General features: G+C 40.3%; 1 protein-coding gene across 2 annotated transcripts in view; it reads right to left on the minus strand.

The window, feature by feature from the left end:
• Positions 1-18,386, minus strand: part of CORIN (corin, serine peptidase) — a 229,245-nt gene that overhangs the window by 93,035 nt on the left and 117,824 nt on the right. The window contains exon 5 of one of the 2 annotated variants that reach the window (XM_082638500.1): positions 6,572-6,685. The exons of the other annotated variant lie outside the window; for it this stretch is intronic. Coding sequence (XP_082494626.1) covers positions 6,572-6,685 — 114 coding nt within the window. The remainder of the gene's footprint in view (positions 1-6,571; positions 6,686-18,386) is intronic. 2 annotated transcript variants of the gene reach the window in all.

Here is an 18,386-nt window from a genome sequence, read left to right on the forward strand (position 1 = left end):
CAGGATTTTAGTAGAGTGGATGGAATGAAAACTTCAGCAGGTTTCAAATAGAGGGAATAGCAAGAACAAAGGAAAGAGGTGAGAAATGGAGGCACATGTGAGGATCACTCTGCTTGGCTGATAAAGACCAAGAATCTAATGGTCAACAGTCCAGTCTCCTGAATTACAGCTAATTGTTCCTCCTCAAGCAGACGCCTGCATCTCATACAACTGGTGATGGGTGCCTCTTTACTATAAACATCCCAAACTCTATAACAATTTATTATCAGAAGTCTTGGGCAAAGGGACTTCCCTGGTGGTGCAGTGGTTAAGAATCCGCCTGCCAATGCAGGGGACACGGGTACGATCCCTGGTCTGGGAAGATCCACATGTCACGGAGAAACTAAGCCTGTGTGCCACAACTACTGAGCCTGCGCTCTAGAGCCCGCAAGCCCCAACTACTCAGCCCATGTGCCACAACTACTGAAGCCCACCTGCCTAGAGCCCGTGCTCCACAACAACAGAAGCCACCACAATGAGAAGCCCGCTCACTGCAACAAAGAGTAGCCCCCGCTCGCTGCAACCAGAGAAAGCCCGTGAGCAGCAATGAAGACCCAACGCAGCCAAAAATAAATAAAGAAAGAAATAAATTTATTTTAAAAAGTCTTGGGCATTGATCAGTGAAACTGTTAGCCACATCAAAATATTATACTTGTTACTGACATGATTCATCAACTTCTCTTTCAAAGAGCATTCTTCTAAAACAAAGTTACTTAAATACTCTTAGAATCACATCATTTTCGAAATGGAATGGGCCTTAGAGATCATCTGTTCAGCGCCATCATTAAGAGGGTGTGTGTATGTGTACATACACAAATACACACGTGCATACACATATGCTCACACTTATACACATACAGAACTTTGTACGTACTTTTAATTTTTCATTTCCCCTGGGACAACCATCATAAGGGAAAATATAAGGACTAAAAAGAGATCCCAGTTTTCACCTTGACCGTACTATTTCCTCCCATTCAGCATCAGAGGGCACTAACTTCCCACCCTGCACCCCACTGCTGCCACACACACACACACACACACACACACACACACACACACACACACACACACGCTGAGTCAAGAAAGGTTATGATTTTGGTTCTCCTGCCCACTGAGCAGCATTGGGGAATTTGTGCATCAAGATATATACATTTCCTCGGGAAGTTTTAAAAGATCTTTCTGATCTGTATTTTCATCTCTTGTGAGAAGTTCTGAATTGGCATGCTAGAATCAGCAGTACCAGGGTCCTCACCTTGACCATCAGTGCAGAAGTACTTACATTACCTGAAAGAGGAGACAGGGTAGAGGGGTGGCAGATTTTAAACCATACGAATTAATTTTTTTAAGCAGTACACTTCATTTTTTGATGATAGGACTGGTAAATCAAATATTCCTTTCAGAATCTGATTAACCTGAGAACACACTAAAAATTTCCAAAGTGGCCCCTCTGTGTGGCCTATTCTGGGATCCCCAGTAATTCATACTAAAGCACCTCATTGGACATATTTTGTAAATTAACGCTGTCACATTAACTTATTTCATAAGTGAAGATGATTCAAACATTTTTTTTAATTCCTCATTATTCACACAGGTGCAGATGCAACTTTCCACTCTTATGACTTTCTTGGTTAGATGACATTTTCAGAGGTTAGATACAAAACTAGCTGCATTTGGAAAACAACTTGTTGCCTCCCTAAGGTCTGTGTAATTAGTAAACACACAAAACCTTAACCAAAGGCACTGCACACCCAGAAATACATAAATAGCAAAGATCACAGTGCCTCCTTTTATTGGAATAAATGTTTATTTGAACTGAAAAGAGATGTCGTCAGTGTAATTTGGGGCCAACGATCAAAACCTGCAAAAGCTGCTTGCTGTGATTTTCTCGCTCAAAACAAGCATAATTTTGCGTAACCTAAGGTAGGTGTTTTTCTAGATACAGATCCTTTTTTCTGAAAGAGAGCTTGATACAAAATGTGACTTCTGAAGTTCTTGCTTGTTAATATCTATTTCAGTCTGGCATCACAATGATTAACGTTTACCCCTCAAAATTGTCATTAAATGAAAGGGCAGAGCTAAGGAAAGGAAAGCCTTTTATCACGAGCCTCATTCAATTGGCTCAGTCTCTATGAGTCTATAAACATAATCATGCTGCCTCAACTCAGGATTCAAGTATGGATGCTCAGTTTCCATCCCGAAATGCCCTCATTTTTTTTGTTTGTTTGTTTGTTTGTTTTTGCAGTACGCAGGCTTCTCACTGCTGTGGCCTCTCCCGTTGCGGAGCACAGGCTCCGGACGCTCAGGCTCAGTGGCCATGGCTCACGGGCCCAGCCGCTCCGCGGCATGTGGGATCTTCCCGGACCGGGGCACGAACCCGTGTCCCCCGCATCGGCAGGTGGACTCCCAACCACTGCGCCACCAGGGAAGCCCGGTACAGTCATTTTTGATGACTCGGAAACATTATTTGGAATATCAGTTTTTATTTTGTGCTGTTTGGGTGGCCTCCTTTCTACATAGCTTCATGTGGTGCTGCTTTTAAAACCGTTGTGCATATTGTAGTATTTGTCTCCTCTACAATGTATCACGTGACCTTTGGCAGGGCAGGGGTGGAAGCAGTGTTGGGAGGAGGGAGGGCATGGAGAATAAGATCACAGCCACAATCACAACCATAAATCCTAATGCCCTTTGAGAGTTACTACATGCCAGACACTGGTCTCTGTGCTTGACATCCAGTGATTCATTATTCTGCCCAACAATTCTAGAGGTAGTTACTATTACTTATTGTCTCCATATTACTGATGAGGACACTGAGGCCCAGAGAGACTGAGTAACTTTCTTCGTCCAGAGGCAGGAAATGATAAAGAAGAAATAGGAAGACAGGCAGCCTGACTCAAGACCTTATAATATTAATCACTATACTGTGTGATAATTAGTATAACTAATTATACTAACTAGGATAGTTAACTCAGTATAATTAGTTCACCACAGTCCTCAAAAATAAATCAACCAATGTTACCCCAAATTCAGAGCAAATGCCTTCCAAAAGTATTTGACAGAGGTTTATGTGGCACAAAGTACGGGGACTTTGTGGCAGCTATTTTCCCTGTGACAACCATTTTCCTGGAGGCTTTCTCATTCATTTGCTAAGCACCTGCTCTGTACCAGACACTGTCCTAGAGCTGGTTATAGAATCAAAAGATCATAGAATGTTAGCAGCAAAAGAGACACCAGACACCCTCTAGGGCAGTGGTTTCAAACCTGGCTGCACATGAGAATCACTGGGGGAGTTTTACAAAGGTACTGCTGCCTGGGCACCCCCTCCAGACCAATGGAATTAGAATCCCCACAGGTGGGGCTTCCTGGAGATGCCAGCCTTGATGACAAGGAAAACCTGGAGAAGTAGCCTGCCTCAAGCCACAGAGCTAGAAATTTAAAAAACAAAAAACAAAGAAAACCCTTAATCTTCAAAAATCTTTTCACTATACCACTAAAATTGCTCTAGGTGGTTAGAAATCGGTCCAGTAAAGAAATCTTTACTGATTAGGAAGAGACTGATAAACATGTCAAAATGAGCTGCCAGGGGAGGGTAAGCAGGCCCAGATACCTGGAGAGCCCCTGTAAAAGACAATTATCTCCCTCAGCATAATAGAGCAACCAAACTAAACATTTTCCTGTCTTATGAATGATCGGAGTACAATCATTCACCAAATTCGCACTTTTAAGGACATGGGCAAGTCAAAGGCAGCATAGTTTAGAGAAAACAGTTAGATTTGGACCCATTCAGGAGTGGGTTCAAATCTAGCACTCTGAGCCACTGGCAAATTCATTCATGGCCGCGAGCCTCGGCTCTGCATCTGAACAAAAAGGAATAATACTTTGTTTGCTGAAAATTCAATCAAATCACGTAGGTAAATGCTTCTAGTACAGTTGATTAGGGAACTCACAAATAGCAAATCCCTTCCCTTCCTTCCTTGGAAGGCAATCCTCCTCCTGTACCCGCCAGGACCCTCAGAACGTGGCAAATCCTTGTGCTCCCACTGGGAAGCCCAGCAAAATTTCCTTCTCCCCGCAGGAGTATCTGTGGGTTGCATTCCAGCTCTGATTTGTATCCACGCCCTAATTCAGACTTAACACTATTCCTTCACTGCAGGGTGGTGACAACAGGAGGGTGGCACCTTCTATAAACATGCATGCTGAAATGCCGCAAGCACTGAATGTTAAAGCTCAGAGGCAGATGTCCTTGTAAGGTCAGGAACAATCGCATGCAAAGCTCTCAATGTCCAACTAAGCATTTTCATAGACAAGTATTCTGAAGGGATGTATTTCCTCAACAAACTAAGCCAAATGGTTTTTGAAGTGTGGTTATGAAGAAGGCCCACGTCTTAATAAACTCTTGCACTCCTAGGATACTGCTGAATACCTTGCATAATAATAATACTGCCTTCTTTGTTCAGTCACTGACTAGGAAAATCTACTCCTTCAAATTCAGTTTCAACAAATGCAGCAGAAATCTCTTACTGTTTAAAGTGCAATGCTCAATGTAGTGGAGGAACATAATGATGAAGCCAGTGTTAGCCCAGCACTGGGGGTAGAGGCACATGCAGAATTTGAATATGACATAACATAGGCCATAATTGGGAGATAAACAAGAGATTCCACTGTAACTCCCATTACTGTATATAATTCTACTGAACCACTTAAAATCCCTACTGTAGGTGCTTTACACAATATTTGTTCCCAAGTCCACAGCAATACTCCCTAACGTAAATAAACATCCTAAAAAAATGTTTTTCATGTACAATCACATGCCATAGGTTTTTCTGAAGAGAGAATTCCAAATTATAAATACAAATATCTTAGTGAAAACATTTCCAAAAAATATGGTGGCTTAACTGAAATTCTACAGGATGCTAGATATTATGCAAAATAAATAAATGCACGAATAAATTAATTAATTAAAGGTGAGGGTATATATAAACAAATAATTTTCAGGAAATACCAAGTCAAGATAAAATTAATGTGTTTTTTTTAAACTGTGGGATTTATCCGAACCTTTAATGAATGAATATGTATTGTAGCTCTCTAAGAAGCAGATCTGATAGACAGCATTTCTCAAACTTATTTTTTTCCCAAGCATTTTTCAAGACTCAGGTACTATGGGACACCAGTTTGGGAAACACTGACCCTAAATATTACCATAATATACTGTCTTTCAAAAGCTTTGGTAAATAAGCATCCTAACCCTTCATATGGATGAAGAGTTGGTCCTCCTGGCAAACACACCAGAGGAATCTTTCAACTCAGGTGAGCAACTGAGATGAGCCCTTATAAAGCCTTGGTAACTGCTACAGGGAATAAAACACAGCTTTTCCCACAGTAACTATTGCTGGTCATAGAACCATTAGAAAGCAATTTGAACACCATTGCATATGGTCTTGTTTTGGACGCAGATCCTGCAATGTATTCTTGAGGCTAATTTTTCCTTTTTATCTGTTGCATAAGTGCAAATCAATTTGAGAACTGAATATAAACCTGATATGGACTGAATGTCTGTGTCTGCCCAAAATTTGTATGTTGAAGCCCTAACCCCCAACATGACTGTATTTGGAGACAGGGCCTGTGAGGAGGTGATAAAGGTCATAAGAGTGGGGCCCTAACTGAATAGGGCTCATACCCTTGTAAGAAGAGGAAGAGACAACAGAGCTCTCTCTCCTCCCCTCTCCCTTCGCCTCTCCAAAGAGGTTATGTGAACACACAGGCAGATGGCAGCTGCCTGCAAGCCAGGAACAGAATTCTCACCAGAAACTGACCCTGTTGGACCTTCATCTTGGACTTTCCAGCCTCCAAACTGTGAGAAAATACATTTCTGCTGTTTAAGGCACCCAGCCTGTGGTATTTTGTAAAGCAGCCCAAGCAGACAAATACAATATTGGATAAACCACCGTTTTAGTCAAAATGACTGATCAAATCAATGGTAAGTAAACTGAGGATGTTTAAGGCTGAATCTACCGATCCATGGATTCAAAACTGTTCTTGCGATCACTCTCTCCAGATTTAGAGGAAGCATAAACGAATAAAAGATTTTGCATCTTCTGTGTCACAACTGTTAAAAATCATGAGGGTAAAAACTTTTCCTATTAAAAATATCCTTTTTTTTAAAAAAGTTGACCTTTATACTCAAAGCTTTAAAAACAAAAACAAAAACCCTCTCCCAAACAAAATAAACAGAAAGCCTTTTCCCAATTTTAAGATACTTTAAGCAAAAACATTTCAGTCCCTGATGTGTTCCAAAGCACATCTAGCTGTCGAGTTCCTAATGAAATCAGGCCTTTGGAAGGTGTGCAAACATGCAGCTGTCACACGGGAGTGAGGGAAGATAAACACATTTGCTCACTTAAGAAAAGCAAACTAAAAGAAGTCCACCCAAGTGCCAGGTGGTTGTCAGTCCTGGACAATGGAATGGTGCTGGTTTCCAGGCCCCTGAATGGAATCCCTGTCCTCCCAGACAAACCCCACACAGCCTGTCACATACTGCAATGAGCCTCGTCACTCCAGTCGCCACAGTCGTTGTAGCCATTACACAGCAGTTTCCTGGGGACACAGATGCCACTGGCACACAGAAAGCTCTCGCCCCCTCCACAGAGCACTGAAAAAAAGGGCAGAAAAACAATGTCAAAATAAATAAGAGGTGTGTTTTTTTCCCCCTTTTAAAATTAGGAGAAATAAAGGACAGAAAGAAAACCTTTCCTTGCTATTCAACAGATGTGCTTCCCAATTCCCTCAGTTTCATTATCACCAATTTTTCTCTGGCCTTCTAGAACATTAATTGTAAAATTACCTGGAAAGACTACAAAGAGTGTTTGCCTGAGAAAACCAAAAGGAAATTCACCAGTGGGCTTTCACAGCACAAGAGAGCAGCCTCATCAATTGCACAACTTACGTGGGGAAAAAAACACCAGATGGGAGTATTTTTCTTAATAACGGAAAATTATTTCAAAGTGAAATATTATTTATTGAACAAACATTAAAAAAAAAAAAAACCCTCTCCTTCTACAGCGCTACTCAATGTCCTGCAGAGAAAGCTACAGTTACAAATAGTTGATACATGCTTGAACACAGGCTTAGAGACCCCATGCCTTGTATTTGAAATATATTTATTTACTTGTCTTAATAAAAATGCCAGTTAAAAATGTCAGGGTCTATTTTGGCATAAGGAATGTGAAACAACATTAGCTAATAATATTTTCATTCCTTTCCTTAACACGGTTGCATTTTAGTATTCTTTGCTTTAATTATTACGGTGTTCTTTTTCTTCTCAAAATTCAACAAATATTCAACTGTTTCAAAATTACATTAGGCACAGAATGTAAGAGAAGAAGCTAGAAAGATTTTTCTAAGGGAAACCATTAATGAAAGGATGTCAATTCAACAAAATGGGTTTTAAAATACACTTCAATATGTGGTAATATGCATCAAATGCTTTTTAAATGTGTAAACCTTTGACCCAGAAATCTTATTTCTGGTCTTCATACAAAGGAAATGATTATGAATAAGTGCAAAATTTAATATTTAAGGATATTCATACCATCATGTTTTATCACAAGGAAACTATGAAGTAACAACTATGCAATAATAGAGGAGACTGGTTAAATAAATTTTGATAGCTCCATAATAAGGAATACTGTTACAGCCATTGAAAATTATATTGTAAAAAGTAATGTCCTGGGCCAAAGTTCAAGATAATTTAAGTGTAAAAACACCATTTGGGGGACTTCCCTGGTGGAGAAATGGTTAAGAATTCGCCTGCCAATGCAGGGGACATGGGTTCGAACCCTGGTCCGGGAAGATCCCACATGCTGCAGAGCAACTAAGCCTGTGCACCACAACTACTGAGCCTGCGCTCTAGAGCCCATGAGCCACAACTACTGAGCCCCATACCTCAACTACTGAAGCGCACGCGCCTAGAGCCTGAGCTCCGCAACAAGAGAAGCCACAGCAATGAGAAGCCTGCGCAGCTCAACAAAGAGTAGTCCCCACTCAACGCAACTAGAGAAAGCTGTGCACAGCACAGCAACAAAGACCCAGCGCAACCAAAAATAAATAAATATATATATATATATATATATATATATATATTTTAAGTTTAAAAAATAAAAAAATTTAAAAACAGCATTTGGTTCTGAAAAAGCATAATACAATCTGGCCTAGAAAGAAGTATATCTAAGGTTACTATGATTATCCCTGGTATTAGGATTGAAAGTAATTTTTATTTTCTTCATTGTATTTTACTCTGTATTTTACAAATGTTCTTATAGTGATCATGTCTTACTTTTATAATCAGAAAAAAAAATAACTTTTTTCATGAGTTCCCAATTCAGAGTAACGGTAAATAAATATAACCCTCCCAAAACTTGTTTCTGTAACTCTGTTTCCCTGCCACAAAAGTTAGTGGGATCAGCCTCGTGGTCTCCTGCCTGGTCACTGTCACCACCCCCCTGAACCATGTTCCCTGATGAGATGAACCTTGTTGTCTAACTAAAGGGAACCAGGAAATATGGAACATTTAACTCAGAAGCTGAAATGCAGAAAAGTTCAGACTGAACATTCCAGGCAGTAAGGTCCATGCCACTCATATGTCCTGTGTTCCCCAGCAGAGCAGCTGGCACTCAGGAGGTTCTTAATTAATGGGAAAAAGTCACCTCCATCTCAATGGAGCACAATATATTGCCATGAGGCAAAAGAAAAAATGCAATTGATGGATTATTTTCCAATGCTATCAAGGAATCAGTTTCGATTTGCTGAACATTAAGTACTAGTCAATTTGGTATGTTTCTTCTGATGCTAATTCATGTGTAATCTTCACAATATCAACAATGAAAGTCTGGTTTTCCATTATATCCCATGATTTCTGTATCAATACAAATGGCATCTATGGATTTCAACTTTTGTACAGTATGGGATTCAGTGCAGGACTGTACTCCTATAGCTACAGACAGAGACTCCTAAAGGATATACAGGAAACCAGATATAAAATGAAAAACCAAAACATTAAAGATTTTACCGGTCAGTCTATACAATAACTTGTCTCTAGGGTAAAGGGAAAATTTTCAAGGAATAAGTGTTTATCCTTTGTGAGACTGTTTCTGCATTATAGTAGAGAGTGCAGAAATTCCATCTGTCTGCATTTCAGCAGCTGCAATGCCTCAGAAGAATTATTGCATTCCCTACATTATGGCTCTGATGAGTCCTTGGGAAATGTAACTGAAAGCTCAACATTAAATAGCTCCTAACATCTAGGTTTCATCTTTAAGAACCTATATATTTTACTCCAATAAAGCCATTCTTGTGCATGGTTATATCAAACCTGGATCAAATTTAAAATATGGCATTGCTTGCATTGTTTTGATTATCGATATCCTGTGTCTTTGCTGATTCATCAGAAATGGACTTCTTTTGTGTGGTTTCTCAGTTGGAGATGTGGTTGCCCATGGTTTTAGGACATTAAAAATTGTTTCTTTCTTCTTATTCTTTTTTTGCAAGTTCTTTGGACATTCATAGTTTCATTAATCAATACTATTTTTGTACAATCAGGATAGCTTTGTACATTCTCTTTGTTTGATTTCTTCCTAACCTGTATTCAGAATCTCCACTTTTATTTGTGAAAAACTGTTCAACTAGCAAAGCATTTCAGACATATCTCATTTACAATTTCCAAAGAGTCCCATAAAGTACACAGGTAAGAATTCTATCACAACTTCCTTGGGGTAAGTGATAGTTTACAAATAGAGGAACTAGAGTATCATGTGGTTAAGACAGCATCTACCCAAAGCCATGGAGTTAGGAAAAGGTGAAAACCACCCCAGAATCGTGAGGTCTGGGCTCCGGGCCTAATCCTCCACACCATACCCACTCCCCATTTCTAGTACACAGACAGTTGATGGGCGCTGAGGTCAAGGGTACCAGGTTCAGGTAAAAGTTCAAACTTGCCTTTATTTTTCTCTCTAAACAAAAGATAAATGTCTGTCCTCAGGTGAACTGGACCAGATAAGATGACATGTTTGTGAGCTCTCAGTTTTTGGAGAACACATTGAGAGAGCTCTTAAGTTTTTGGAGAGATTTTTCAACCATAATTCACTGTCTTATAACAATCATCTTCCAATAGCCTTTAGACTGAGCCCTTAAGATGACGAAGGGAGATTCCCTGAGGTGAAGTCATGCTATACAGTCTTGACACCATTTCCACTAACATCATCTATAACTCTAAGAGGTATATATTGGACTTTAAATCAATGGCAATGACTTTACAAGATTCTTTCATTGATTGAATGAATATTTACTAACTATGATGTGCTGGGCATTACTGTAGCAGTAATTACAGATACAGCAGTAAAGAAAACAAAACTATTTCCCCACCTTCACGTAGCATGTATTCTATCGATCATCATCTGATAAAGATACTTTTACTAACTAAAGATGCTTTACCACCAAAGTTACTTACATTTATACATGTGACAATTAATTAATATTAACACAATGACAGCAGTATACAAAGATTTATTGCCTAAGATACTGGTTTACATGTCCAAATGATGAGGACAATTATGAATCACCTGGACTTCTGAATTCCATGGATTCTGAAGAGTATACACCCCTGCGGATGATCAGCTCTTTTCAGTCTTGTTTCCGAAAACAGTCTGCTGAAATAACATCCATAGCCTGAAACAAACTTTAGATTTTCTGCAACTGCTTCCAGCCCTATCAGTTCTCTCTGTCTGTGTATTATGGGCAGCATTTATATTGGCAAATGCTCTCATTACTCTGCTTGTTAACTTTTAGAGTCTTTTTCAGAAATTACTCACCCATCTCTGACTGCATAGTATCCTCACATTCACCGTGACTTTGAGTCCTTGTTTAAAGTCTAAAGCTCAAGTTCAACTCTATCTCTGAAGAGAAAGAGGAGCTGGCACACAGCTTTGTCCCCTGCACCCATACTGAGACCTTGTCAGCCCTTCATTCCACATGCTGCTCGAAATTAAGTTACTATAAACCACTATTGCTCTTACCTTTTACAAAGTTATTTGACCATATGAAAAAGCATGAGTGTAATCTTATAGCAGCTGATGCAAGAATACTTCTTGGGAAGAGTGTTGTATCTCCCCATAATAGGTTGATAAGAAGATTGGGGTGAAAGATAAGAGGTGAGAGAGGAGAAAGGAAATCCAAGTGGACGGTCAATAATTAAACTTGGTCTTTACTCTGTCTTCAAAGTCATATGTACTTGATGGCCCTTCCTTTTGTAGCACATTAAGATGTCTGGAGAAGGTATGGATGGATATCAAAAAGCTCTGTATGAAAAGAATGAGATCCCCCTGGAGAGAGAGAGGAAACTGTGCTGTTGAGCATTGTCTTGGGAGAGAGAGAAATTAAAAACTTGGTTGAGTCTCCGTGAGGGGCTGTATAGGGAAGACTCTTTGGAAAACAGAAGTATCTAAAGGGACATTTCAAGTTGTTGATGGGAGGTATAATCACTTCCTCCATCTACCATAGGGAATCAGCAAAGATTATGTTGCTCTCTAATATTCTCACTCATTTATTTAATCAATTTGGCACTCTTCTAAGAGCTTGAATACAGAATAGATCCCTTGCTTTGCAGACATTATAGTCTATGGAGACAAACAATATCAATGGATATAATAATAAGAAAATTATTATATATTAGGTCAGAAGGTAATAAGTGCTATAAAGACAAAAAAGAGTACAACAGACTAAGAGAGACAGGAGATGTGGGGATGGGGTAGTACAGGTCCCCAGATTAATTAGGGCGCCAGGGCAGGTCTCAATGAACGTTGACATTTGAACAACAACTTCAAAGATGGAGGGAGTTAACCAAATCTCAGGGGAAGATTTCAGCCCAGAAGCAAAGACCCTCAGGCAGGAACATGGCTGGCAGGTATCAGGAACACCAAGGAGACCCATGTGGCTAAAAGCAGAGAGAGTAAAAGGTAGAGAAGCTAAGGGATGAGGCAGAGACGCTAAGGGATGAGGCAGAGACGAAGAGAGGGCCCAACCACAGAGGGCTTTGTAAGGCCTTTGTAGCTTAGACCAAAAAAAAAAAAAAAAAAAAAGTCATTACAAGGTTTGAGTAAAGAGTAGCATGATCTGACTTATGTTTTCAAGGATCTCTCCCTGTTGTGTTGAAAATACTCCAGAGAGGCAAGGGACACAGTAGGGAATAACAGTTAGGAGCCTACTGGAGCAACCCAGGAAGAGATGATGCCGGCTTGGAGGTGGTAGCAGTGGAGGGGCTGAGACACAATTGGATACTGGATGTATTTTGAGAGTAGGGGCAGGAGGGTTTCCTGGCCCATTAGATGAAAGTTGTGAAAGGCAAGAGCCAATGATGGCTTCAAGTTTCCAGCCAGATGACAAGAACTGCCATCTGCTGAGATGAGGAAGGCTACTGGAAGAGAAAGACCAAGGGGAAAAAATCAGGAGTTATCATTTGGACACGCTGGGTCTGACATACACAAGAGACACCCAGCTGGAAATGCTGAGGAGACAACTGGGTACATAAGTTCAAAGTCCAGGAAAGAGGACAGGGCTACAAATATAAGTGTATGCGTCATCAGCAAATCGATTTAAAGCCGGTGTGCCTGGATGAGATCATGAGGGGAATGGCTAGTGAAGAGTAAGACTCAGTGAGATGGTGCAGAGAAGATGGATAAGGGCTGAACTATTAAACCCCATGTGTAACAGCTACAGGGAAGAGGAGAAGCCAGCAAAGAGGCTGAGGAGTGGCCCCGGTGGTAGAAGGAAACCCAGCAGGTGAGTATGTTATCCTGGAAGCTAAGGAAAGGAAAGTGTATCAAAGAGGAGGAAGTGATCGGCTGTGCCAGAAGCTATTGCTAAGTCAGGTAAGATGAAACTGAGAAATGGGGATGCGGATAAGAGCAGTTTCAATGGAGCAGTGAGGACAAAAGTCTGATGGAGTATGTTTAACAGAGGATAAGAGAGGAAGTAGCTCAGAACGAAAGGACAAATCCTTTGCTGCAGAAGAGAATAGATAAATGGGGCAGTAGATTACAAGGGAAGTGGGGCAAAAAGAAATGCAGTTTTTAATGCTTTGTGTGAGTACGTTCTTTGGAGAGAGCGTGGAGTGGTATTAAGTTCTGCCTATAGGTTGGCTCAGATCAAATAAATGATGACCACTTTTGAAGATACAGGAGCTCGGGGATGGAGGATCATCGATGTGAGGAATATAGTTATAATCTAAAAATGAAGCCTGTCTTATATCTGCCTGTCCCTTTAATCCCATCACTACAGTGTGACTTCCTCAGAAGTTATCTGTCTTCTAAGGTGAGAAATCCTTCTCATTCTCTTCTTCATCTGTTAAACATGGGAGGCGAGGGGCACCCATGCTAGTCCCTTCTAACAGTACCATCAGAACATGAACAAACAAACCTGTTACTTTACGACTCACATCATTTATATTAGCAGAAGATAAGTATTTGTTTGCTTATACCCTCTCCCTTCTAGAACGTATGCTCCTTAAGAGAAGGAACTTTATCAGATTTTCTCCCTGTTGTGTCCTGTCCTGAGTCTGGTGTGGAATTAAATATTTGTTGAATGAATAAATGAAGACTGAGAATAGAAGGTGCCCAGCAGGACCACAGGATCACTCCTATTTCTTGGTCCTACATGTTCAAAGGCAATAAATACCTTACAATTTTATTATTTGAATTGCCAGAGGAATAAACTGCAGGTGAAATACGATAATCACTCTCTGTTATAGCAGGATACTCACTCAAACCCCCAGACAAGTCTGGCTTCTCAGTGGCATCTGCTCATATGTTAGGACAATGAGTATCAAAGACCCTTCTACCTAAAATAATCTTCCCCACTGACCTGTGATGATGTGTCTAACATTTTCCCAACACCTAAACCCACGTTACCCATTCCTTGGGGGTAAAATGGTGGTTTTTAGATGAACTCTAGGATACCAAGGAAGGGGACTTTGGGGCCACATCATGGGTTAAGGGGGTGTCTTGAGTCCCCTAATCCACTTCAACCAGAGAGCTCTACCATCGCCTGCTTTATACATTTGAGTGCGTGTACAATTTCCTTTGAAAATGGGTCTCTGCTACCAAAAACAAGTTTGAAAACCCCTTCACCCTTAAGATTTTAAGTGTTCAGTTCAAGTCTGACAGAGCTTTTAATTCATTTTCTTGGCAATGAATACTTAGCTCTGAATTTAATTATAGAATGTTTAGATTTTCATTATATTTAGACTTGAAAGAATGGGACGCCAGAGGAGTAACTTCCTAAGAGGGGCGGGCATAGCACGGAGGAGTTTAGGAAAGGTCTGAAACAAGAGAAATAAGCATAGGAGGTGAGACCTGGAGCCACAATGAACTGAGGACAGCGCTGTGTGAAAACGCAGTGGACGTGGGTCTAATACTATGAGGTAAGAAATGCCACATCACCTTATTTTTCTAAATCAAGTTAATTCACTTAATCAAATTAATTCAATTAATCCCCACTCAAAAAGGTGAAAAGAAATATTCTTCAGGCATGTTTTGGGGGGAGGGGGCCTCTCCCTCCTTAGGGAGGTACAAGGATCCAAGGGAAGAACTGCGGAAGGCGCTTAGCTTTCAATTCTTCAGAGAATGGGTGGGGTGAGGGACTCACGGTTCTAAGCTCTCGGGGTTTATGGTAGACAGAACGCTCCATCACGTCTGTGCCACAGCAGGGTCATGACAGGGCCATAGTCCCCAACATCAGCTTTCCCGGCTGCCCCACACAGCCATGCCTCTCTGAGACCCTGCCTCTTCCCCCAAGCAAGTACTAACCAGTCCCTGCTACGTAAGGGACATGCCAAAGCCCAGTCCCCTTCCAAGCCTTGGGGGATGTCTCCTCCATCCTCTGTGTCCACCTCTATCCCTCCCCCATGCCACCCCACTCTGGGTGATCACATAATCTCTGCTCAGTCATTTTCTCCTCAAGGCTGGTCCCCCTTTTCTGAGAATGCACAGATGACACCACACATCCTTTATGTTTCCTTAATAAATTGCTCTATTACACAGATTTTTCATTCATTGCAGAGAATGCAAATGACTCTATTAGCAACTTTCAACATTTTTTACCAAGGTAGTATATGGTAGGAGGTCAGTAATCCCTGTTGCATAAATGCACTTAAAGAGCTCTTAATTTAGATATTCTAAAAATAGAAGTGCCACATGATTTCCTCTTTTATGATCTGGGGTGACCGTCTTGCTGTGAAGACAAGGTAAAACCGGTCCCCTCACTACAGTCCAACTCTTTAGTTCCAAGTCCCTCAGTGCCTATTATATAATATGTTTTTCTCAGTGAGGAATGACCTCTGTCAAACCAATGTTCAAAGCAAGTTCAAAACAACTTCCCCAATTAAATATCCTTAAGACTAAGGTACTCCTTGACTCATTTTTTTCCACTCTGAAATAAAGCCATGCTTTGATTCAATGGAAACATTGCCAGCTGGCCTTCAGCTTAAATTTCTGAAAATAAGAGCTAAGTATACGTATCGCCTGTCTGACAGCATGAAGGAAGATCTATCATTCTATAGAAAAATCAATCATTGTAAAATTATCTAAAAATCATTAGCAGGAAACGAGAATAGATTTGTCACTGGTGGCACTCTGATAGGAGAGGAATGGAAATAGAGTTTAGAAAGCAGTTCATGTCATCATTCAACATCTCAAGTAAAAATCACAGTATAAAATAGAGTTAGATAAAACTTGCCCAGTAGATTTAAAATCTAATTAGCCAGGGGAGAAAGTAAAGAAAGAGCAGAGTAAAAAGCAGGAAGTCAAGCTTTATGATCAGGGACTGGCAGAAATAGACCACCAAGCAGAAGTCTAAAGAAACTTTTTAAAAAGGAATCTTTATTCATTCAATAGCCGAGAGAGAGAGAGAGAGAGAGAGAGAAGGAAATTTTTAAAAATAAGAAAAACAACTTCCAAATAGGGATTGCCTAATTAAAAGAATATACTAGTTTACTACCTCAAGTTTTAGTGTCTAAAAGACTTAAATAGGATTCTGAACCAATTTTGTCAAAAATCATTGGTAGGTAAGATATACACCAGGACTCTGTCATTTATCATTTCCTGCAAGTAAGTGCAGTAACGTAACTTCAAGTTGCTAAAGAATATAAACAAGTTAGAAACTACATATTTAGGACTTCCCTGGTGGCACAGTGGTTAAGAATCCACCTGCCAATGTACACTGGAGAAAGGACAGCCTCTACAATAAGTGGTTCTAGGAAAACTGGACAGGTACATGTAAAAGTATGAGATTAGAACACTCCCTAACACCATACACAAAAATAAGCTCAAAATGGATTAAAGACCTAAATGTAAGGCCAGAAACTATCAAACTCTTAGAGGAAAACATAGGCAGAACACTCTATGACATAAATCACAGCAAGATCCTTTTGGACCCACCTCCAAGAGAAATGGAAATAAAAACAAAAATAAATAAATGGGACCTAATGAAACTTCAAAGCTTTTGCACAGCAAAGGAAACCATAAACAAGACCAAAAGACAACCCTCAGAATGGGAGAAAATATTTACAAATGAAGCAACTGACAAAGGATTAATCTCCAAAATTTACAAGCAGCTCATGCAGCTCAATAACAAAAAACAAACAACCCAATCCAAAAATGGGCAGAAGACCTAAATAGACATTTCTCCAAAGAAGATATACAGATTGCCAACAAACATATGAAAGAATGCTCAACATCATTAATCATTAGAGAAATGCAAATCAAAACTACAATGAGATATCATCTCACACCAGTCAGAATGGCCATCATCAAAAAATCTAGAAATAATAAATGCTGGAGAGGGTGTGGAGAAAAGGGAACACTCTTGCACTGCTGGTGGGAATGTGAATTGGTACAGCCACTATGGAGAACGGTATGGAGGTTCCTTAAAAAACTACAAATAGAACTACCATATGACCCAGCAATCCCACTACTGGGCATATACCCTGAGAAAACCATAATTCAGAAAGAGACATGTACCACAATGTTCATCACAGCTCTATTTACAATAGCCAGGTGATGGAAACAACCTAAGTGTCCACCATCGGATGAATGGATATGTGGCACATATATACAATGGAATATTACTCAGCCATAAAAAGAAACGAAATTGAGTTATTTGTAGTGAGGTGGATGGACCTAGAGTCTGTCATACAGAGTGAAGTAAGTCAGAAAGAGAAAGACAAATACCATATGCTAACACATATATACGGAATCTAGGGGGAAAAAATGTCATGAAGATCCTAGGGGTAAGACAGGAATAAAGACACAGACCTAGTAGAGAATGGACTTGAGGATATGGGGAGGGGGAAGGGTAAGCTGAGACAAAGTGAGAGAGTGGCATGGACATATATACACTACCAAACGTAAAATGGGTAGCTAGTGGGAAGCAGCCGCATAGCACAGGGAGATCAACTCGGTGCTTTGTGACCACCTGGAGGGGTGGGATAGGTAGGGTGGGAGGGAGGGAGATGCAAGAGGGAAGAGATATGGGAACAGATGTATATGTATAACTGATTCACTTTGTTATAAAGCAGAAACTAACACGCCATTGTAAAGCAATTATACTGCAATAAAGATGTAAAAAAAAGAAAAAAGAAAAGAATCCGCCTGCCAATGCAGGGGACACGGGTTCAAGCCCTGGTCCGGGAAGATCCGACATGCTGCCGAGCAACTAAGCCCGTGCGCCACAACTACTGAGCCTGTGCTCTAGAGCCTGCGAGCCATAATTACTGAAGCCCACGTGCCTGGAGCCCGTGCTCTGTAACAAGAGAAGCCACCACAATGGGAAGCCTGCTACCGCAATGAAGAGTAGCCCGTCTCTGCAACTAGAGAAAGCCCACGTGTAGCAACGGAGACCCAACGCAGCCAAAAATAAATAAATAAAACAAATAAATTTTTTAAAAAAAGAAGCCAATTCTTAAAAAAAAAAAAAAGAAACTACATGTTTATAGTTGACCCTCTTGTCAGGGATTATTATCAGGCAAGCAGAGATTTCTAAATTCAGGAGTTGTTTTTTGTGAGGGAGGGAAGAGTGCTACTTTCTGAACTTGCTTTAGGAAATAAAACCTTTATTTTATAAACAAAGTAATTCTCACTTAGTGGTACTTAAAATACTTCTGAGATTTTCTCCAAACATGAGGCTGTCTCAAATGATATTTTGTGATTATTCATTATGAATCATAAAATGATAATGATGGTATATTATACACACAACCCTTGGCAGATTTCAGACAGCCGTTGAATGTTTCCTATAAAATAGTTAAT

Source organism: Mesoplodon mirus (genome assembly GCF_964341445.2).
Source record: "Mesoplodon mirus genome assembly, chromosome: 2".
NCBI classification, from domain to species: Eukaryota; Metazoa; Chordata; class Mammalia; order Artiodactyla; family Ziphiidae; genus Mesoplodon; species Mesoplodon mirus.